General features: G+C 37.1%; 1 protein-coding gene across 1 annotated transcript in view; it reads right to left on the reverse strand.

Moving 5' to 3' along the window:
• The window catches only part of LOC115918458 (phosphatidylinositol 3,4,5-trisphosphate 3-phosphatase and dual-specificity protein phosphatase PTEN-like), a 29568-nt gene extending 5546 nt beyond the window's left edge, over positions 1 to 24022 (reverse strand). The window contains exons 1-7 of the mRNA XM_030979488.1: positions 23811 to 24022; positions 22520 to 22658; positions 8324 to 8408; positions 6228 to 6272; positions 5201 to 5375; positions 3171 to 3278; positions 351 to 551 (exon numbers count right to left, since the gene is read on the reverse strand). Coding sequence (XP_030835348.1) covers positions 351 to 551; positions 3171 to 3278; positions 5201 to 5375; positions 6228 to 6272; positions 8324 to 8408; positions 22520 to 22598 — 693 coding nt within the window. The 5' untranslated portion in view covers positions 22599 to 22658; positions 23811 to 24022. The remainder of the gene's footprint in view (positions 1 to 350; positions 552 to 3170; positions 3279 to 5200; positions 5376 to 6227; positions 6273 to 8323; positions 8409 to 22519; positions 22659 to 23810) is intronic.
• Positions 24023 to 24671: the final 649 nt, after the last annotated feature.

A 24671-nucleotide genomic window follows, 5' to 3' on the forward strand; every position in this document is an offset into this window, starting at 1 on the left:
AGAGCTTTTGTATTCATTCATTTTTCTTTTCTATCTTTCTTTCTGTTTAGCCTTCTACTATTTTCATCCATTTTTCCTCACTTTTATTTTTTATTCCCCCCCCCCCCTAAATTCATAATTTCTTTGCTACACATTTTTTAATTTACTGATTTTCTAAGTATTCTTTGTTTTCAAGAAATATTGTAAAACAGCCTCTAAGGAGCTAATACTTCAACAAGCTCTGCTTCCAGTTAGTTTCTCTTTTCTCGTGCTATTACTATTAAATCTGTCGTTTGATTGTATATTGTTTTGTAATATACTTATTCATTGTATTATGTTTTGCATGAGAAATAAAATCATTTGAATCCTACCTCATATGGTTGCGATGAGAAGATCTTGACCTTTTGTTGATAGATGACGAAGGCGGGAGCGCAGGAGCCCCCGTTGAACATGGGCACCGTCTCGAGATCGATACGAGTCAGAAGAAGCGTCGTGGGCTTGTACTCCAGTTCCCTGACTATCAGATTGCCATAGTATTCAACGTACCGCCGTTGTGATGGGATCGTCACTCCCTGCAAAAAAAAATTATCATATCGCAACAGTTGGATATTATTTTTATCATTTTATTCGGCAAAACAAAGTGTATACAAAGCATTACATAAAAGAACAATCCTACAAAACAAAGGATAAAATCATTTTAAAAACATTATCGTGATTCCCATGAGCATTTACAAGTTGCCAGGAATGGTGCAGGCAAACTAAATCACCGAAACCGTGAAGGTCCCCCACTCGGACTTGCAGTACTTATTATTAGTTTTTTAAACCTGTAGTATGAATGGCAAGTGTGAATGAAAAAAGTATCTGTATACATATTTAGTATCTGTGTATTATAAGATAAAGAAATGTGAAGCACAAACTACACTTCTGTCGTCTAAACAAGTACTGCAGTTAACAACATCATACGTGAATGAGCCTAATAAAGGCATCGTTTAACAATGTTAAAGGTAAAGACCAGTATTGGAAACGCCCCAATTTCAAAAAAATGAAATGGAAGCTCTCATTACCAATCATGTGAAAGAATATGTTTAGACTAATACATGATTTTTAATCATAATTCATATATTTGGTAAATTTGTTTCTCTCATGGTCTTTCTGTGTATAGTGCTTGTAACTTTACGAAGAATGGGCCAAATTTCTTATCATTTTGATGATTCCAGAACCTTGCAGATGCTAGATGCTAGATGATCAACCTTTTCTGATCGATTCCACAACGTTTCTTTCACCATGCAATCGCATGACCATAACTGGTCTTTACCTTTAAATATGAGATGCATGGCCCTACTTGTTATCAGTGTCTGTAATATGGTGTGATAATTGAAGCCCTAAAAAAAAAAGTGCTTTAAAATGATCATGAAGTGCTTCAAAAAAAAAAAATCATTGAGTGACTGGTTTCACCATTCTCATTTTCCCCAATAGACTGTAGTGTTTTAAAAACTGTTGGGAAAATGTTTTTTGAAATTTTGAATTATAATCATAAATATCTTGATAATCAGACAAGCAATCGGCTTGTAAAAGTCATGGGATTCCTGACTGACCTAAAGGTTTATGATTATGAATGCAGCATGAGCTAAATCCAGGATTTTGTTTCAGAATCTGGGGCAATGTTACAGAGTCACTTTAAGAATGTGCGTTTCTTTTGTTTCTAAAAAGGGGGGCATGTTTTCTCATTCTGGGTGTATTGAGAATTAGATTCTTCAGGATTGGTAAAAGAGTGTAGCATAATCATGGCTCTCCTTCATGTTTAATTAATGTTTGACTGGTTTGATATTCATGTACCTCATTAAACATTGCCGGGCATCTCGACTGGCTTGAGGCATGAAACTCACATTAATCAATTAGTCTTTCACTTTCTATTCATCATAGAGTTGTAATTCATGACACTTTGTGTGAGGTACTAATCCACAAGTTCTAGATGTCTAGTGTCCCTTGGCTACACATTAAGCTTTAAAGTGACTCAGTAACATTGCCTCAGATTCTGAAACAAAATCCTAGATTTAGCTCATGCTGCAATCATAAATATAAACCTTTAGGTCATACATGAATCCCATGACTTTTACACACCAATCGCCTGTCTGATTATCAAGATATCTATGATTGGAAATCGAAATTTCATTTTTCATTTTACTAATAGTTTTTATAACACTAGAGTAAAGTAGCCCGTTTTCGGCCACTTAAGACAAAATCCTATTTTTAGGACTCTTTACTTCCTATTTATTATCATTTCTTGTTCAAATCATGAAGCAAATATTATTATTATTTACACAAAAAAAGAATCCCAGAAAAAAATCACGAATTGCCATGACAATATCCATTTCAATTTTCACTGTTTTGGAGCCCGTTATCGGCCGAGCGTTTCAGTTTACGGCCGCATGTACAAAGTCAATAGGAAGCGCTCGCGCGCGCCGTGCGTTTCCGCGCTTATGTACAGCACAAGCGGGCGGAGCAGGTATCCCACGCCGGAGCTCCCTGGTGCTCGCCTGGCCGAAGACGGGCACAGCGGTGATCGGAAGTTGGAATCTGAATTAGATAGAGATATCGTGTGTGCGTCGCGGTGTGCGGCTGCATTGATTTAATACATGCGATGACATACTTTTGAGCTTGCGACTAGCATAAAATCGGGCTTTAAATCTGAAAAATACTTGAAATAAAGCTCATTTTATGGTACCCATATTTCTTACAGACACGCGTAAGATACTCGATTTTTCAGATTTGGGTAGCGGGACCGGCGATTACATCGCTAAAATGTGATATTTTAGGATATATTTTCCATTGCAAATGTGGTTCTTCAGTGACACTGGCATGGTATGGTATGTGTGGGATATGTGTTATGCTATTATGCGATGTATTTTAGAGTGATTTTACCTTGTATCCAACCAATCGGCCGAAAACGGGAGCTGGCCGATTACGGGCTCCTTTACTCTACAGTCTATTGGGGAAAATGAGTAAGGTAAAACTGGTCACTCAAAGATTTTTTACTTTTTTTGAGGCAATTCATCTTTTTGAAGCGCTTTTTTTTTAGGGCTTCCATAGTACACCATATCACAGAAACTGAGCCATGCATCACAGATTTAAGGATGCCTTTAACAGCATTACAAGTAGTAGAATTGTTAATTGAGTTGAGAGTTAGGTACCTTTCTGTTCTTTGTCCGTTTGGATGCGTAGAAATCTAATGCCTCACTTGCCGTCTGGTATAACCTTCTATGTAACATGTATGCACAGATCATTACACCCGTCCGTCCCTGTCAAGGAAAAAAAATGCAATACACATTATCTCCCTGTTCCGCCTTGTATTATAATGCGATAGATTATACATGTACCACAGACATCAAGACGATTTAAAGGGCAAGATAATTTAAAGGGCAAGTTAATTTAAAGGGCAAGTTAATTTAAAAGGCAATCCAACCCTTGTAATGAATTGGTTTGTATGAAAGAAAAACAACATAAACAGAATGGCAAAGACCGTATCTGATGAAATTACAACTTGATATAAATGCAAAACTGATTGAATGTAGAATACAAATATAAAGGAATAACAGGTATTTACCCATTTATTACTGCACAAAAGCAAATAAAAACCTCATTTTCCACACCCCTCCAAATTACGGGTCAAATTTGCCAAAGTTACAGTGTCTGCATAACTTGCGGACCCGACTGGATCACCTATATAGGTGAGGCGATGGGCCGTGCTTAATTAATGCAAAGTCATTGTGAATATGCGTACTCCACAGAAGATGATGTCATCAAGTCGATAGCAAGTTTTAGGTCAACAACTTCCGATTTTCAAAGCTTTAGATTTTGAATTTTCAGAGAGCTAATACTCGAGAGAACTTGAGAATGGCACAACATATTGCATTGAAAATAGCCTCAAAATTATCTTTGATTTTTCAATCTTTCTGCTCATGCGTTAAGTGTAATTCCTAGCATTTTGGACCCCGCAACAAATGTTAAAAACGTAGCTAAAAGGAGTCACTGTAGTGACTGTACTGCTATGGGTTAAAGCCCCTCTGCACTAGTTTGGTATTAAGGGATTAGACCTCCCTGCAAGGTCACTGACAGGTGGTTATCTCATCAAATCAGCGCTCAATTAACATAAGAAAAAAGGCATCATGGGGGATCAACGGGTACCACTTAGGCATTGTTGGTTGTAGAGAGGGCGCAAGTAGCTACAAGTAGGGCAGTGGGGCTTCAACATATAAATCAAAGATGCTAAAGAATATTCTCGTAACTTGTGGCCTTCCCCTCTAGACATTATTCACCATACTACCGTGTGTATGATGTACTACAGGTGTTTTAAAAAGTAGAATACTGAACATGCACATGTAATTAATATTATAAATGATCAAACAGTTGAAGTATGAGAGCAGAGAACAATTGAACAATATGAAACTGATACTCCACACATTTATCGTTTGATAGTTCAAACCTATCACATGTGGCACATTCAAAGTAAGACAGGCTTTCACTGTTCACAGCAATTCAATGGGATTATGTATTTAAAGTTGACAAAATGTCAGATGTTGGAAGCAGGAAAACAAGAACTGTTCAACTACATGTAGCAACACACCAGAATTAAATAAGATGACACAAACTCTCAAATTCACTCCTTATTTCAATTACATTTTCATGTTTTATGTTGAATTTTGATTGTCCTGGTTTGAAAATCAGCTAGGGTTGAATTCTGATTGTACAGAGTTGAACATCAGCTACAGGTTAATATTCCTTCTCAACCAAAATATTATTTGTGAAATATTAGTCATAAAATTTGTTTAAAAATGCTTCAAATATGAATCAGATTTCATCAGAGTGCACTTAAGAGTCCTTAAAGAGAAAGTCCACCCTGATATAAAGTTGGTTTTAACCCAATAGCAACTAAACCGCCCGAAACCGCCCTTCCTTGTACTCACTGAACCCCTCGAAACCGCCCTTCCATTTTCAACGCGCTATAGTATCCATTCTAGGGTCTACCATTTTAATGTTATATGTGCGTAATCCTTACAATGTCTACAGTAGGTGTCTGCATAGAAAAAATAGTGCATGTTTCATATTGTTCAGAAAAAATGTCAAAATGAGAGCAATATTGAAACATCTTCCAGTGAGTAATAGGCTATTTTTACAAAATCTCTAGTTGTTAATGGGTTAATAGAAGCAATTCTATACATACCTTGCCGGCTTTACAGTGTATTGCGGCCACGTTCTGGCCGTCCGCCCCGAGCCAGTTGTCTAGATCTTCACAAAACGGTTTGATCAGTTCTAATCTGGGAGGGTTGTGATCATCAAAAGGATAATGTGCAACTCGGTTGTAGAACTTGGTGGTGTCATAGTTCCTCTCGCTACACCTGGAGGTAACAAAACACACAGACTATCTGAGATGGTGTATCGTCGAAAGAAAACAATAAGAATGTATTAAATACAGTTTACAACTAAATTATACATACCCCTTGAAAATTTGATGTTTTTGTGTTCTTCATAACTCAAGAATGAAAGGAGGACTGGTTGAACTAGGGCCTTTGTTGAATACTTTTAGATGTATGCTTTGATACGTCACATTCTCCAGAAAACATAAATCGGGTCAAATCAATTTTCACATACTTCATAATTTACAAAACTTGGTAAGGGTATGAATAATTTAGTTATTAACTGTACATGTAAAGGGCTTGCTTACAATACACATGGTCAATTCCAAGCGATACTGAATGACTTTTCCACAGAATTTTTCAATTTCGAATAAAGAATATCATCTAAGACATTACAATAAAATCTTACAAATGAAGGATATGATAATACAATGTATTAACTGATTTGAGGTACATTACACCAAGTTTATTATTAGCATATGACATCATTAAAAAAGAAACCCTCTGTTGCCTGGCTTCCTTAAATTGAAGGAAGTCGGGCAAACAAGGCAGGTTCTTCTAATCTGTTTCATCTATTTCTGTATTACATGTGCATCAGAATGACAAGGAAACCATACACCAATGATTCAGTGAAAAAAATACACGGGGGCTCGGGGCGATTTTAGCCCCCGAAATGCCCAAAAGAGCCTCCGAAAATCAGAAAAGAGCCCCATAAATTGACGAAGAGTTCAGAATGTTATTTTCAGGCAGGCAGGCAAGCTTGAAAAGTAGCCCCCAAAAAATAAATATTAATTTTTTTCCCTGCAATGATTTCTCTAACCGCCTGATACTTACAAGTTATACACCTTGTACCTCTCTCCATGCTTCTCATTGAAAAATCTGTATAGAAAGTTGAGTACGAAAATACACTTTAATAATAAAAATAAGAACGGTGCTTATACAGCGGTTACCACCGAAGTCTCTACGCACTATAACAAACAAAATGCAATGATAAATAATTAGACTTTGTCTGGTATACAACATGGACTATGATTTAAACAGTCAGGACAGGAACATTTTATACAGTATACATGAACAGAAATCATTATAATAAATTGAAACGAAGATCAAATTAAAGATAAACTTTAGTACTGGTAATGCGATTGCATTGTGAAAGAAAAGGTGTGGAAAGGATCAGAAACAGTTGATCATGTAGCATGTAAGTATTGGTGTGCACTGCAAGGTTCTGGAGTCATCAAAATCATAATAAATTTGACCGAGTCTTGGTAAAGTAACAAGCGCTGTACACGGAAAGCTATATATGGGACAACACACATGGTGTCGGGGCTGGTACTACCTTGATTTCCTTGTCTTTCTATGCTCATTACTCAGCCAGTATACATTTTCTTCCAAAATTGTTTGGCACATGTCATTTATTTGTAATCTTGAACATTCAGTGTAAGTTTCGTTTGATTCTGTGAGAATTAATTTTCTTTTTTTTACCAGAACTCAAGTTTATCTTTAATCTGATTTCATTGATCATTTTGTCCCCCGAAAAAGCTGGCCTTTAACAAAAAAATGCAACTACACAGAAATAAAAGTAACTGTGATGTCACAACCCTACATGTGCAGTACATGTAACCCGTAAACATAATTTTGTTTCTGAGTAGATTTACCTGATATCATAATTTGAATAGAAAATACTTAATCCCTTCAGTAACTAATGATCTTGTCCATATGTACATATATAATAATGATAGTAATAATAAAACAAAGCTTATGAGGCGCTTTCTACTGAAGTCCCTAAGTCTTTATGGCCTGAATTCACAAGTGAGGTTTAAATTGAACCCATGGTTTAAAATTAGCGCAAATTAAGTGACCTTGCCTTGCGCGCTTGCGTCTATTACTGGATCTCTGACTGTGTCGCACTTATTTTGCTCTAATTTTAGACCATGGGTTAAAAGTAATTAGAAGATTTAAACCATGGGTTAAATTTAAACCTCCTTTGTGAATTCAGGCCCATGTGATTGGCTGAGGTTTCATACTGTCTGCGTCCTTTAAATAGGGAGTGTGAATGAACTGGTTGAATCACAGAGACTGTGATCGAAAGTGAAACGTTAATAAGTGTAAGGTTACTTTAACAAGTATGCCTATAACACCTCTATGACATCAAACCCTTGAAACATCTCTATGCAAGGGCTTTATACACAATGGGACTACATTTACTGTACAACATCAAATGTGCAGTCATGACAGAGCATAAAAATGCACTACACTTAAATTGATTACGTGAATGAGCTTCCATGTTTTATTCGTTTATCACCTTCACTGGATGTCTTCCGAATTTGTCTCAAAACTCTCCTCTTTGACCATGATCAACAATAGATTCTTCAACAATTTTTATGTAAAGCGCTGTGAAACAACAGTTAGTTTGAAAGAGCGCTATAGAAATGACTTTACTTTATTGTTTTACATGACTTTATTTTTCATTTTTCAGTAGGTAAAATCCAAAATACGATATCCAAAATATAACATGTGAATGCACACTAGTGACAATAGCACCTATATGTAAGCTCCTACGTGTCACCTAACAAAAATTTTGTATGACAACAAAATGCATTGGATATATTCCTGCCATGTTGAAGATACTGTAGGCCTGGCTTCATCAGCTTGAGTTTGTCAAATAACCTGCTATTTTCAGACTCAGGATATTATCCCTAAGCTCAAAATTGCGTCTTCACCAGATCGATACGTTCATCCCAAACTAGCTCGGACGGGGCGCAAATTAGCCTGTTATTTCCCAAATAGCGGGATATTTTGAATACAAGACAAAATTTCCCCGCTAATTGCAACGGCGGGCTGATTAAGATGCAAATTAACTGGTTAAAATAGTGGGTTATTTGGCAAACTCGAGCTGATAATGACAGGCCTAATGTTAGGTAGATACTCACTTGACCACAACTTCCAGTTTGTTCCTGTAGACCCCTTCTAGCGACTCGGCAGGGAAACCCATGGCTATAATGTTTGGATAGATGTCTGCGATAACATTCATAGTTAAGGTAAATACAAATCATACTCAATGTAACAAAATTGAACAAAAATAGAGATACAATATCAGGGAGTTCTTCTAAGAGTACTCATCAAGTTATACTAGATACAGTCAACTCTGCTTTAGTGACCACCTGTCTATAAAGACAACCTGTCTACAAAGACCACATTTTGTATCCCTTGAAATAGTAGCTCATTGAAACATGTACTATAGGAATCCACCCTTAGGTGGTCTTTATAGACAGGTTTGACTGTTTGTTTATATGCGAGCCTTCGGATTTCAAACTTTGGTACAAAGAGAACGGAACGGTTTACCAACACATTCACATTATATGCATACTGTTCAAAGAAAGGTTGTTCTTAACAACCTGCAAGCTTGCCCGAGGATTACCTGATATAGCAAAAAGTAATGTATGCAGACTGGATTCCAAGTATTGTAGTTCATCGATTAATAACAGGGTTAGCACTATGAATATGACTGACAAAGAAAGCCGACAAAATATACAGTTCCTCAGGTAGACAAAGGAACATCCCTTCACTGCTATTATGTAAAAATGTTTAGAACAGGTGTCACATGCATATTCACCTTCAAGTTCAAGTTCAAATAAGGTTTTATTCATTACTTGTCAACAAGTCCGAAGACTAAAAATGCAAGTTTACATCAATATAAAAAGCATTCAAAAAAACATAAAGATAACATAGCAAATGAGGACAAATATATAACAATGAATACATTTTTAAATCAAAACATTAAAGTAGTAACAAGAAAACAAAACAACAACAAAAGATTTTTTTTTAAATACAAGATATGAAATATTGCTAGCAAAAATGAATAAATGTTTACATATAAACAAACACCTTTTTACATAATAGCAGTGAAGGGATGTTCCTTTGTCTACCTGAGGAACTGTATATTTTGTCCGCTTTCTTTGTCTGTCATATTCATAGTGAATGGAATGCCTAGTCACTAGGTCTCCAGGAAAAGAAACACCCATAAATTTGAATTTGTTAGTAAACAGGTTGATTCTTATTTTAAAAAGTGCACTTGGCAAAATCGTGAAGAAGCAGGAAAGACTAAAAACAGCATTTAATACAGGCTGAATAGAACACTGGCAATCTACATGTACAGGTAGGATCCCAAGTCCTTCATGCACATGTACAGGTAGGATGTCTCAAGGCTACATTCTCTCACAGTGAAAAAAATACACGGGGGCTCGGGGCGAATTAGCCCCCGAAATGCCCAAAAGAGCCCCCGAAAACCAGAAAAGAGCCCCCATAAATTTGCATAGAGTTCAATGCAAAACAAATTTTAGAATGTTATATTCATGCAGGCAAGCTTGAAAAGTAGCCCCCGAAAAATAAATATTAATTTTTTCCCTGTTCTCTCAAACATTTAATCATCAGACATGTAGGCATCTAGACAGTGTTTAAAGAAAAACCAGAGCTTCCTTTGTAATTGCTGTTTTTAATGTAATGTACGTGTAAATACAAGTGTGGATGTAAGGGCACTGTCCCAAAAATAAAAAAGACTAACACAATTCTAAATGTGATCTTCAGAACAATTTGGCAACACGGCAAGCACAGTCATCTGTCTATTACCTGGGAAATAAGGCAATATTAGTAAGTGGCTAGTGCTCTGTGAGTCACATGTGAAGTGACCTAGCTCGTACAAGCCGATGACGTAACACATGTAAACTGCACGCAAGAAGCGGTGTAGTCTCATAGCACAGACCAAGTTTGCAGGCACAGACCCTTGTCACTTGTCAGTCACTGTGCATAACAGTGTCTGCACTGTAAGACTAGACTGAAAGCATACTACATAGGCTCTGTACTTTAGCTGCTCTTATTTGATGAAGCCGGAGACTGAGAGAGCTAGGCTCTGTTCAAGGCTGGATGAATTGGTGTAAAAGTGCAAAAATAGAGTCATGCCTGCAGACTAGCATACTAACATGTACACATGAATGCATTTACATACCATTGTACATGAATGTACAATGAGGCTTATTATGGCCTTGTTTCATCAGAGTAGCTCCGAGTCTAATCATGCTAAAAAAAGGTAGCCCCAAATCTGGTGCAAAAATCAGAACCTTAATTCACCCTTGAGCACGGTATGAAAAATTGACCCTGACCAGGTTCATGAGTAGGATTTACCAAACAAAAGGGTATTGTAATGCTCTTCATGTAAACAAACAAATGAATTCCTGTGGTTTATTGTCACCATAGATACATGTACTACAGTACATATACACCGTACACAAAGATTCTGACTTCTGTCAATTTAGGCATTTATTAGTTGGAACATGTCCGCCAACTGTGATCGTGATAAATACTAGTTATGAATAATGCACTGATAAGCAAATTTCAGAGGTAATTAAAACTTTGAGTCAAGTGCAATTATACATGCAGTGGTTGTGACGTTCAAGTGAAATATGTAAACAAATGTAAACATGCTCAATTGAGGCTTTGGTTGCAATGCATTGTACTTTACTAATAAAGACCATTATTGAATTGAATGAAATGAATAGACCAGTTCAAGGTTAGCACATTACTGCAATGACCCCGAATATCCACAGATCTTAAAAACGTGAAGAGGTTCCACTTTTTACATTTTGAAATAATCACTCCTACAGCGATGGAGGTGCTATGTAAATAGCCTTTGTTTCCCCTTTTCAAAGAATACTTCCACCTGTGTATCATGGAGTGCACTGAATGTGCATGAATGAATAATGTTACATAACTTTCATGAGCACGTATCCAGTATTTCGTCTCCGTGTATTTCAAAATTTGTTCTGCAATGACCTTATCTGCTCATCCTCAGACTGCAACCGTGAACTGGCTTATTGAATTGACTGAAATAAAATGAGCTGAATTTCAAAAAGCTGAAAATACAGAATGGAACTTTAATTTTTTCTTTATAATTTATTTGCACACATTTTATATTTTTGTTGTTGTGGTTGTTGTAACTGAAAAGACACATTAAGACACAACCTGGTGTGCTCTAGTACGCCAGGATTACGTCTGAATGCATCTTTTCAGTAAACTATCCATGTTGACATTTGACCAGATAAAAAAATAGTTTTTTTCACAGATTACACTAAAATGACTTGGGTCAATACACGTACATATAGCTAGCACAAGTTGCAGCAGCGAAACGCTACTTTCTTCTCCACCGTCATCGGAACAACTTCCCCAATCAGAGTTCGAGGCCTATTTTGAAATCTTGGACTAATGAAAATGCACCTGTACAGTCAACATCTCAATCAACACACATGTCTGGACATGCTTGCTTGATACACTATCATGTGAGCATTGTGATTGGCCTTTCCTGGTGTACGTCTGAGCAATCACATGACCAAGGAATTGACGTGACCACAACCAGCTTTCAAGCTCTGAAGTAAAGTCCACATTAATGTTCCAGGGGGGTGTTTCACAAAGACTAAGATCAACTTTAAGTTGGACTTAACTATGACAGACAGGCCTTAATGCCACTGATTGCTCTCACCATTATGATCTTTAGATAATATTTTTTTCTTCAATAATCAATTATCAAAAAATGTAAATTCTGTAGATTGGTACGTCCCTTGAGAAACCAATGCCAGTGAATGATGAAAGAAAATATTGGCATGAACAGACTGCCATAGTTAAGTCCAACTTAAAGTCGATCTTTGTCTTTGTGAAACACCCACCTACGTGTCTGAGCAATCATGTGACCAAGGATCGACGTGACCACAACCAGCTTTTAAGCTGTGAAGTAAAGTCCACTCCACATTAATGTTCCATTTTCTCTACAGATTTAAAGATAAAGTTGAGTTCTCTGGTCAAACGTTGCATTGTGAAAGAAACGTTGTGGAATCGATCAGAAGAGGTTGTCAACTAGCATTTAAGTATTGGTGTGTACTGCAAGGTTCTGGAATCATATCAAAATGATAAGAAATTTGGCCCAGTCTTGGTAAACTTACTGTACATAGAAAGATGTATATGGGACTATACGAACATGTGGCATAAAAATCTGTCCCAATTTTTATGATGTTACATGCCATATTTAGAATATTACGGCATTTGAAGAGCCATGCTTTTAAGGGAACATTTTTTATCTGATGTTCTTCCACACTTGCATAATAGAATGATAACGCTCACAAATAATTGTTCACCTCTTCCCAGAACTCAACCTTCTCTTTAAGCACTGAAGTAAAGTCCACATTAATGTTTAGGATATTCACTACAGATTTAAAGCTTGTTTACACAGTGACTAAATTTGTTCTCAAGTTCTATGACACACTAGTTGTGGCAGACTTGGCAATTTTATGATTGTGTGTAATGAAAGTGGATCAGTGTCATCAAACTTTCAAAGAGCTGGATCAAACAATCTTTTTTGTTCCGCTCTCCAAGAATCGTAGGTTTCAAACCACAAAGTTGGCACAAATCATGTGTCACACACCGTTCCAAAACTACCTTATATACAAAATTTCTTACTACAGTCAAACCTGCTTTAGTGACCACCTGTCTACAACAAGCACATTTTTTTATTTCCCTTGAAAATGGTTTCTCATTGAAACATGTACAGTACAAGGAACCTGTCTACAAAGACCACTTTTTGTGTTTCCCTTGGGCAGTTGCTGTAGACCGGTTTGACTGTATCACACCATCATTGATCTATGTTATTTGTATATTATGAATTGATTTATTTTTCAATAGTTTAAAAAAGCAGGTACATTTAGCCTAAAAGAAAAAGGAGCATTTAACCGTGAGTGTTACAGATGAAGTTCTTTCTATTTTCCTTTACAAGTTTACAGACCCCCCCCCCCCCCCCCCCAATATCACACAAAGGAACATTGAATAAAAAGGGAGCAAACAAGATGAATAATTAAGGTTTATGAGTTAGTCATGCAGGCAGGTAATAGCCTCATTTCCACTCCAATTTAATTTATTTGTGATGATTTTACTGTTATATCCTGAACCCTGGACTCGTACGGAATAACCATACTTAGCTATACCACAAAGACTTTGAATTTACATTGCATCCCTATTCAATAAGTTAAAGCTACAAGAGTAGAGGGAGAGGGGAGGGGTGGCAGAGAGAGAGAGATAGAGAGTAGTGGAAATGGCAGTGAAGAAGGTAGAATACAGAAATATGAGGAAAGATAAAGAGAAGGAAGAGAGAGAAGAGAAATGGGAGAGAGAAGAGAACGGGAGATAGAGATAGAGTGATAAGTGAAAGGGAGGGAGAGAAAAGAAAAGAGATACAGAGCAGATAAGATGGGTAGACAAAGAGTACAGGGAAGGAATGACAAGAGAAGACAAAAACGGTATAAAAAGAGCAAGAGAGATAGAGATAGATAGATAAATACATGTAGATAGAGGGAGAAAGAAAGAGAAAGATGAGAAATTAAGGTAGAGGATAGGGAAAGAAAAGGAGGTAGAGAGAAAAGAGAAGAGAGGAAAGAAAGGGAGGTGAAGAGGAAGAAGCTTTAAATGTAGAGAAATAAAGGAAATAGTGTGATCAGGATGTCCCGCTTTATCACACTTTCTTTCATTTTCTATATGCCTCCACGGAAGAACTTATTTTAGGAGAAAATTGTAAGGTAATAAATTAAGAGGTAGAAATGTAGAGCAGGTAGGTGGATGACAAAAATAGTAAGTAGACAGATAAATTAAATTAGAGTAGAGTAGAGTAGAGAGAGAGAGAGAGAGAGAGAGAGTGAGATATATAAATGATTAAAGAGAGAGAGAGAGAGAGAAGACAGACACAAGAAGAAAGTAGAAATGTAAAATAAAAGTGACACAATGTGAGACACAGAGAAACAGGGTGAGAGAGAGAGAGAGAGAGAGAGAGACAGACAGAGACAGAGACGTAGAGAGGGAGAGAGACAGACAGATGGATAAAATTAGAGAGAGAGAGCGATAAAGAATTAAAAAGAGAAAGAGAAGACAGACACGAGCAGAAAGTAGAAATGTAAAATAAAAGTGACACAATGTGAGAGAGACAGACAGACAAAGAGGGAGACAGAGAGAGACAGACAGAGACATACAAAAATGTAGAGAGGGAGAGAGATAGATAGAGAGATAGATAGAGAGATAGCTAGAGAGAAAGAGATATAGCAAGAGATGAATTTCAGGCAGCCAAAGGACATTAAATTTGGTTGTTAGCCATATATATATATATATATATATATATATATATATATATATATATATATACCGATCACCGACGCGGAAGCGTTAACGTAAGGACCCACGACACTGATGACGTAGCCACTCATCCCAGTGTTCTAAATTTACCCCAATCAATTGTTGAGATTCACGGAGCGAGCGTCAGCGGCTGAAGATGTCACCGTGTAACTCTGCTATCAGAGTATAGGAAATTCAGTCTCATTGGGGGTCTCTTGACAGTCGATTCCTATGACCACTATTCCCAAGAGCATTACGGACAGAAGTCAAGCCTACACATCGATAATACAGAAATACATCTACAGACTATACAACACAAAGAGGACTTGAAATACATAGCCAGCTCTATCTACCAAAATACATGTACACCCACTTCTTACATGATTATATACCTTTTGAGGACAAAAATCGGTGAAAGTATATAAGCCAGCATAATAAATTCTAGGCGCACACACCTTAAAGGTCAAATGGAGTATATTGCTGGCAGAACTGTACCAGCAATAATTTGAAGTGTCCACAGAATATTTTTTTTAATATACTTTATATTCCTGAATGTCATAATTGATATTAAAGTAGGACAGATAAGTAGATTGCATCAGCTTTTCAACTTGTACTGATAATCACTATGAACATGACAGACAAAGAAAGCGGACAAAATAAACAGTTCCTCAGGTAGACAAAGGAACATCCCTTCACTGCTATTATGTAAAAAGGTGAATATGCATGTGACACCTGTTCTACAAACTGTATATTTTGTCCGCTTTCTTTGTCAGTCATGTTCATAGTGAATAACCCTGACATGAATTACAGCAGTCAAGCATAATAAACCCATACTGGCCTGATATGTGCACTTTATCTTGCATCTTTTGTGGAGGCATCCATTGCAATCTAGTGGAGGCCTGTCCCCATCAGCTCGAGATTGCCAAATAGCCCACTAATTCTGTTTTGGAAAATAATCCCGAAGTTACAAATCGCATCCTCATTAGCTCAAGACTCGACCTCGAAACTCGAAAATCAAGATCTAGATAGGCTCAAGATATTTTGCTCTGGTTCACGCATAGTGCGAGTCTTTGGGCTGGTGAATACACACCGGACAAATAGCAAGATATTTTGCCAAATAGCGGGATATTTAGCAAAATAGCCCAAGATAACTTGCATTGATTATCTCGACCAAATATTCTGCTTATTGCAACTTCTGGCTGATGAAGACGCAAATTAACTGGATAATTTGCGATCGGGATAGTTCAAAGATCGGGATAGTTCAAATAGCGGGATATTCGGCAATCTCGAGCTGATGAGGACAGGCCTAATGCCATCTAGTGGATTCACCATACTACTAAAACTCGATTGCAACCTTGACCCTCACCCAATATTTTTTTTTTTACAAAGAAGAGCTCAGAGCAACTGACCAGTATACCCACATATTCAAACTTTATGCATAATTATCTAACATCGGTTGTTCTTAATGACCTGAAAGGTTACCAAAGGCTTGCCTCACATAGCAACAAGTAATGTATGCACACTGGATTCCAAATATTGTAGTTCATCCATTAATACATGTAACAGATTGATGGAAGAACTTATCACTAGACACTAGACACAATCCCAAGGAAAGAAATATCCATGAATTGGAATGTATAATTAATAAACCTGTCTATTGTCACAAGAGGGTTTGTCAGAGCACCTGTGATTATTATCTAATAACTGGGTTAACAAATAGATGTGAATCGGTTACAGGAACATGGACAGACTGCACTGCTGGTCAGGGTAAAACAAATTCCCTTATTAGACAATAGGCCGTTTTTGTAAGGCAATCAAATTTAATGCATAATTCTTTGTTACTGTAAGTGTTACAAATTATTTCATATTATTTCATTCACCTGTTACGAATAAATGTACTTTAATAGTCAGAAAGCAAATTGCATGTACTTTACATGTAGTTAATATGGAATTTTAGATTTGCACAACGACAACGTGGATTGCTACGATCGACATCCTTTTAATAAACTGCCTTGAAAGGACGTCACACATATCAGTCCACGCAAATCTAAAAGTCCCTATTGCTAGGTAGGACAAACATTATGGCTTGCCCTATCTAACAACATGTAATGTATGTGATTCGCTTTCCGACTATTAAGATACAATTATATTCAACAGGTGAATGAAATAATTTGTAACGAGGCACTAAACAAAGATTTACAACTTAAATTTGATTACATTACAAAAATGGCCTACCAGTATTCAACTAATCCTTGCTCATTCAACGGTACCAAGCTTAGTTGTCAACCAACTACCGGTACCGTGTACACTACAGCCAATATAATTATTTGACAACTATCTTACATGTACATACATGTCCATACATGTACATAGGCCTCTCTTCATCGGCTCGAGTTTGCCAAATAATCCGCTATTTTCAGACTCGGGATTAAAGCTGTAACATCACGGATATCTCCAATTTTTTTTTTTTTTTTTTTTTTTTTTTTTTTTTTTTGCCGTGTGAAAAAGCAGGAAGGTGATTTAACTGAAGGCGCCGATTCGTGCTTGTGAACTAGTCACAAATAATAGTAACAATGTCGTTTTAGAATAATGTGTAAGATCATTAACGTAAATTAAAAACAGTAGAGGACCTAGGATAGAACCTTGTGGTACACCATGTGTTAAACTTGGATGAATATATATTGAGATCTATTACAAAGATTACTTTCAAACCAAGATGACAGACAAATTGGAGTGTTGTTCTAGTTTCCAAGTGGTAAGTCATCACACCGATTACTGAGCTGGGAGACATTGCCAGGCATAGTGCCAGGTGGAGGGGCATAAATCGAAACTAAAAAAAAAAAAAAAAAAAAAAAAAAAATTAAAAAAAAAAAAAAAATTATAAAAAAAAAATTTAAAAAAAAAAACGGGAAAACGAAACCGTCCAATTGAAAACGGAATCCGCCATGGGCGGTCGGATACCGGACGGTTAAACGTTTGACTACAGCACTACTCGGGATATAGCCAGCTATTTCCCTAATGGCGGGAAATTTTGGAAACAAGACCAATATTTTTTATCTGGATATTTTCTCGACCAAATATCCTGCTTATTGCAACTGCGGTTGATGAAGATGCACATTAAGTGGCTAATTTGCGATCGGGATAGTTTAAAATGACGGGTTATTTGGCTAACTCAAGCTGATGAGGACAGGCCTAATGTAACCTTGTTGGCTCAGTCTAGAATATAATTTCCCGTATGTGTATAGGGACATACAATGTACAAAACAAAATTAAAGGGAGGCGTTACTACTTCAACTAGAAGGGATTAGACCGCCCAGCGAGCCAGCGAGGTCACTGTAGCAGGAGGCTATCTCATTAACTCAGCTCTCATTTAACATAAGAAAAAGAGGATCATGGGGGACCAACAGGCACCGATTGGGGAAGTTTTCTATATAGAGGGAGCAAGTAGCTTCAAGTAGGACAGTGTGCCTTTAAAGGAAAATCGAATAGACAGGTACTCTACAAGAAAGCAGACAAAATCAAGAGAAGCGGACTAGTGAAAGCTTGAATGAAATCAGGAAAAAATTAGAAATTTTGAAAAAGTTGTTATCACTTTAAATTGGCCGACTTGGTGACAATGTGACGTACATCTACAATGTGCTGTACACATTTCTGTTGTTTCAACACACAAAATGACTAAAATTTGTCAAAATGTATAACTAACGATCAGGGTCTTTTCTTTCTAGAGGACCTATAATATTATGCTATCCATAATACAATTATTTGAGAACCTGTAGTGCCCCCAGGGAGAAGGCACTTACGTAGGAGAAAAATAGAAATTATCCTAATGACATTTGTGTAAATGACAAATGACAAATGGGAGAGTGGACCATGATGATAGGTGTACTGTACATCAAAATCCATTCACCAAATTGCGAAGTTCAAGTTGAGATTAGCTTAGATCTAGAGATCTCTATATTTCAAACATTTATAACTTTCATTATTATTTATAATCTGAAAAACTTCAAACTTTCTCTTGTTTTTCTGCCTCCATACAAATAAACTAATACTACAAAGGTTGGCTTACCCTTTACGAACTCCATGGACTTATTTACATTTACATACTGTGAGGACATCAATTCTTCATATCAAAGAACTTTACCACGGCTCCATATTTACTACTTACACTGTAATGGTTGAGTAGCTTAGATCTAGTGATCTCAAGGAAAAAATCAATATTTATTTTTCGGGGGCTACTTTTCAAGCTTGCCTGCATGAATATAACATTCTAAATTTTTTTTTTGCATTGAACTCTATGCAAATTTATGGGGCTCTTTTCTGATTTTCGGGGGCTCTTTGGGGTATTTCGGGGGCTAATTCGCCCCGAGCCCCAGTGTATTTTTTTCACTGAGTGATCTCAAATTTCAAACTTTCTCTATTCTGTCTTCATACAAATGAACTTACTACAAAGGTTGGATAAACTTGGATTTCCCTTTACGAAATCCGCTACCATATTTAAATATAAGGATATAAATTTCTTCATATCAAATACAGTATTACAGGAGGAAGTGTACCATGAGAACTTTACCACAGCTCCATTTACGACATAATGGTCGAGTAGCTTAGATCTAGCAATCTCATATTTCAAACTTTCTCTATTGAATATTCTGTTTCTCTTATTTTTCTACTTTCATACAAATAAACTTGCTACAAAGGTCGGTTTGCCCCTTGCAACCTTTGCTACCATATACATAAGGAAGTTAATTTCTTCATATTGATACAGTAACATAATAAGCAAGTGTACCATGAGAATTCCATATTTACGACTTAATGGTTGTGTAGTTTACTAGTTTATCTAGCAATCTCATATTTCAAACTTTCTCTATTGAATATTCTGTTTCTCTTATTTTTCTGCTTTCATACAAATGAACTTGCTACCTTTTGCTTGCCCTTTGCAACCTTTGCTACCATATTTACATAAGGATATTAATTTCTTCCTATTAATTACATTAACATGCGGAAGTGTACCATGAGAACTTTAACACAGCTCCATATTTACGACTTAATGGTTGATATCTGCACAAATGGGGACCTCATAAAGAAAAGTTGAGGGTAAATCTTTTCTAACTAGGGTACTGCACTACAACAGACCGGTTTACCAACATATTTAAATCAAGGACGTTAGTGCCGGGCTGCGATTTGAACCCGTACCTTGTGATGAGCATACACTGTACAATTCACTACTGCTTGGATAGATGTACTGTATGTACAGTACATACAGGTTAGACTAAAATATGAATTTTTAACAATGCAAGTAAATAGGTCTAATATATTCACCAGGAGAAAAATTGCAAATACATGTACACTTCTTTTTCAAACTTTCCCTTTAACATGCAAATGTGTGTATCATACTATAGCAGTTTTATAAATGGTCAAGAACTGCCTGCCAAACAAGGGGGAGGGAGAGAGTTGAGTGATTGTGGCCCCAAGCAGCAGTGACCCATAAAGCTGATAGTATGATAAGATAAAGTTCTTCTATGGCGGTGGGCCGATTACCATTTCGCTTTCAAACGAGATAAAAGCAGCTTTCAAAGACAATGTCTGTACAAACAAAATCATCTTCAGTAATGTGAAAGATAAGAGGGGAGAAAATAAATTATCTCCTCAGAATAACAAATGAATTACTTGATAATGCTCTTATTGATAAGACTTACATTAGCTTTCAGACTAACCCAGTTTATTATCAGGGCAAACTAAGCGTGTTTTTAAAATAAAACATCAAATAAAGAAGAAGATAAAGTATTTTCATTGGTCCAAGCTCTAATTGGGCAGATATTGCTTTTATATTTACATGTACTGCCAAAGTGGATACTCAATCCACACCTAAACGCATGGGACCCTACTTTCAAACTTATAACAATTAACTGAACTGTATCAAATCTGCTATGCACATTTGTTTCCACGGACGCGCACATGGCATGTACATGTACCTAATCATCCCATGCTGTCTAATTTTCCCTGCCACACTGTCAAAAACATACATGTACACTTGTGTAGAATCAATGAACCCAAAGAGTTACATTATAGCTCGATCAGCATCGGGTAGTGCGGAGAGCTTTCGTATATTACAAAAGAATCTGCTTCCGGTCCAGACTAAATATGGACTCAATGCAATCCAAACACATTTTCATCATAGTGCCAGTGATTTCCGAATAAGGTACAAATATAGAGAAATACGATATACAAATTGAAGCAAGGCACTGAAGGCAGCAACCCCCTCCCCCAAAATGGACCATGTACATATTCACTGTACTGTCTGTACATACTGTTCATGTACCCCAGTGTTCAGGGAAAAAAATATCAAACAAATTTCGGGGGCTACTTTTCAAGGTTGCTTGCATTGAGAGTAACACTCTTCAATTTGTTTTGCATTGAACTCTATGCAAAATTTGTTGGGCTTTTTTATGACTTTCGGGGGCTCTTTTGGGCATTTCGGGGGCTAATTCGCCCGAGCCCCAATGTATTTTTTTTTGCCAGTGTTCATTCCCTAGGTACATAGGGCCAGTTTCTCAAAACCGTCATAAGTCGAAGTTTGTGGACATCCCATAGAAACCTGTGGTAATTCTATTACACACGTTTCAATGGGCTGAAGTCTTAGAAGTTAGACTCATGACGGTTTCGAGAAAGGGCCCCCTGGTGCCTACCTGGAGTAATACAGATAAATTTCAACCGTGTACTCCAGCGAAAAAAAAAGTATATGCTTATTTTTTTCACTAGATTGTCTTCAAGATGCCAGTGCACCAAGGATTGCACCAGAGGCCTGTCTAGTGTATACATGTACATGAGGCCTGTCTCCATCAGCTCGAGATTGCCAAATAGCTTGCTATTTTTAATTTGGGAAATAATCCTGAAGTTACAAACCGCGTCTTCATCAGCTCGAGACTTGACGTCGGAACTTGAGCTCAAGATATTTTGCTCAGCGTTCGCGCATAGTGTGAGTCTTCGGGCTGGTGAGGACGCACCAGATAAACAGAGGGATATTTTGCAAACTAGCCCAAGATATCTTGGGATGATTATCTCAACCAAATCTCCCGCTAATTGCAACTTTGGGCTGATGAAGACGCAAATTAACTGAATAATTTGCGATCGGGATAGTTCAAATAGCAGGATATTTGGCAATCTTGAGCTGATGAGGACAGGCCTATGGTGATACAGGAAATAATAGGGGATAACAAGGAGGATCCCGAAGCGATGATCTGTATTGATCTGAGCTGTGATCCTTGGCTGTGAGCCATGTAAGCCCCAGACAAACTTCCTATTTTATTTACACTCAGGGGAAGAAAAAAAAGAAGATAGTAGACACGCTTTACTGTTCAAAATTTTGACATAAACCTTAAAGAAATAGAAATATGTCAACTGCAGTCTCAGGACTGCATGGTTTTAACAAGCAGTGTCAAGATGTCTTACCTTTGTGTTTTCTTTTACAAGAAATGCTCATCAACATTTGAATGGCCAGGTGCCCCATTTTTTGCAATCTTTTTTTAAAGACTAATTCATTGTTAAATGGCTATGCTCACTCATGCATGAATGGAACAATTCCAAAAGCATATCATCTTACAGATGATTTTTTTTTTTTTTTTATTGTGTGAAAGATATGTTAGTATTACTATTAGATATTTATTTCAAAATCTTAATTATCATAGTGTGCACTTTCTTCTTTTTTCGTGCTGAGCGTACATTGTATTTTCAAAAACATATTTGTTGATATTACATTTTAAAAAACTGATGACAACTTCAAAAATTCATAACTTTCCTATTCTTAATTGGATATTGCTCAAACTTTCACTGATTTCTTTCTCCCATTTTTCTGTTTTTATTCAAACCAACTTATCATCAGGGCGGACTTCCCCTTAAACTTTACAAATATTTGTCCGCCATTTAAAAAAGGATACAGCTCAGGTCCAAGTCGAAGCCTTTATCGATGAATCTTCTCTTCTTCTTGCTCACCATATTGCGCAACTTTGACGCCATTCTTTTTTAGAATGGAGTTGCACAAAAACAATCAATGATAATCCAAACCGACGTCTATTCCTGGAATAGAAAAAACACAAAAAATGGCAATACATAAATAAACTTGGCTCTATCAATGAGTATCAATCAAGGAGGATGATGTAAACCAACTCTATGTGGGGATGAGTCTTACTTTAAAGGGGCTGTGGCATGGCAGTTACTGGTAAACGCCATCTACGGCTTCTTTTGGACAACTGCACGTAAACATAGACTTAATTAGCTGGGTCAGCGCGCGCTAGCGTTCGCGAAATAGACCAAAGTTCTCCTCATGCTTCGGTTTTGCGTACATGTATGTGGCACACACATGAATACATATAATACCCGATTGGCCGTGAGTCAGGACACGGTAAAGATGTGTAGTCTTGTCATGCTACATCCCCTTTAATAATAATAGGAATCGGTTTTACTTGGGTCTATAAGTATTAGTATTAACCAAGAGCATACAGTATCTGGAAGGCCTCAAGGAAATAACACAGAATCACTGGGAAAATAAACAACCTTTTTGCCACTCATGCACAAGACTCAAGAGCTGGATGTGTGTCAGGTGTGAATATTCATAAAACTAGATTAAATGCCTTCCTCTCAATCGATGTCGTGATCCGACACCCAGTCCTTGGCTTTGTGAAATGAGCAGACGAGTAAGAAGTCAACCATAAGGCATGACTGTCTTTACAGACTACACTGCACTGCGGCCCAACAAAGTAATTTCGTCTTTCAGTGAGAAAATAAAGAAGATAACCAATTAATTACAATTTCGAGTTTACAAAAATGTCAGATTTCAGTAATGAGTTAAAAGAAAACAAAATATGTTCATGAACAGATTAAGTTAATATCTTTTTATTTTCAAACGGTCTGTACTTAGACATGATGTCAAACCTGGGGTCTACATGTACAGAAGCTCGAAATGCAGACTTTTAAAGCTCATAGTCAAGACATAGATCTAGAAGGTGCAAGTGAGTGCGAAGCACCACGTCATTAACACAATTGCACACCAGCCCGGTGCTTTCCCGTTAGCTCATCGCTCAGTTTCCCCTCGGCCTCGGCTGCATGCGGGCAAGGTACAACACACTAGGCCTACACCTGTACAATGCAATGAATATACACACGTTGACTTCACACACCCTTGGCCTTGCACCGTGCCGTCGTCGCACATACAACACTCCCGTTTCTCACCTTTTATTCTTGGCTTACTGCTTCTAGTAGAATCCACTGAAACTAATCATGTCTACGAAAAAGATCAGGTTGAATCACAGACAACACTCAAAATGACTTCCAACTTTGCCGTACAGGTTCACATAACCTAAATGAAAATGACTACCGGGTAATCTAACATAACTTCTCGATCTCGCGAAAGTTTTCCACAGTAGCTTAACACGGAACAATATTATAAACAGAGAAATATGTGATGTGGTCGGTTGGTCACCTTTCACGGTAAACTAGTACAGGTTTTATTACGCACTGTAATATAGGGCTACTAAAATGTGTCTGACACAGTAGTGACATGCCAATTTATAATCCTAAACTTGGAGTTCTAAGTTAAACTCATCATAGTTAAATCACTTGTTTATTGATGACTAGGGTTCACTGCACGACTTGGTTGCAAATTTTGCCCCCAGAACCTGTCTTTCGATTATAGGAATATAAGGAAGGGAATTCCCCGGGTTAATTACTTTACAAATATTTCCCGCTGTGACATATTTCGCTAATCGGTGTAATCCTCCTCTTGAATATCAGAATTATTTTTAAAAGATTGCTGATGAGTTTGACCTCGAAGAAAATGTCAGACCGAATTCGGGTTATTACTTTTTTTAATTTTTTTAATTAATTGTTGATTATTTCTGGGACTGTATTGATTGTGGTGAGGGGGTGGTATCAATCTGCATGTCGAGGCAGAGTTTATTTCATACCCTGAATGATTTGCATAATTATACAAAAGCTATTTTGATGACTTAACTGCCAAGCAGTCATTATGATGATGAATTAATGATGAGGAGAAGGAGGTGGATAACGTTAATCAGGCCCGTAGCCACGGGG

Source organism: Strongylocentrotus purpuratus, unplaced genomic scaffold (genome assembly GCF_000002235.5).
Source record: "Strongylocentrotus purpuratus isolate Spur 01 unplaced genomic scaffold, Spur_5.0 spur5_scaffold_10, whole genome shotgun sequence".
In the NCBI taxonomy this organism is placed as follows: Eukaryota; Metazoa; Echinodermata; class Echinoidea; order Camarodonta; family Strongylocentrotidae; genus Strongylocentrotus; species Strongylocentrotus purpuratus.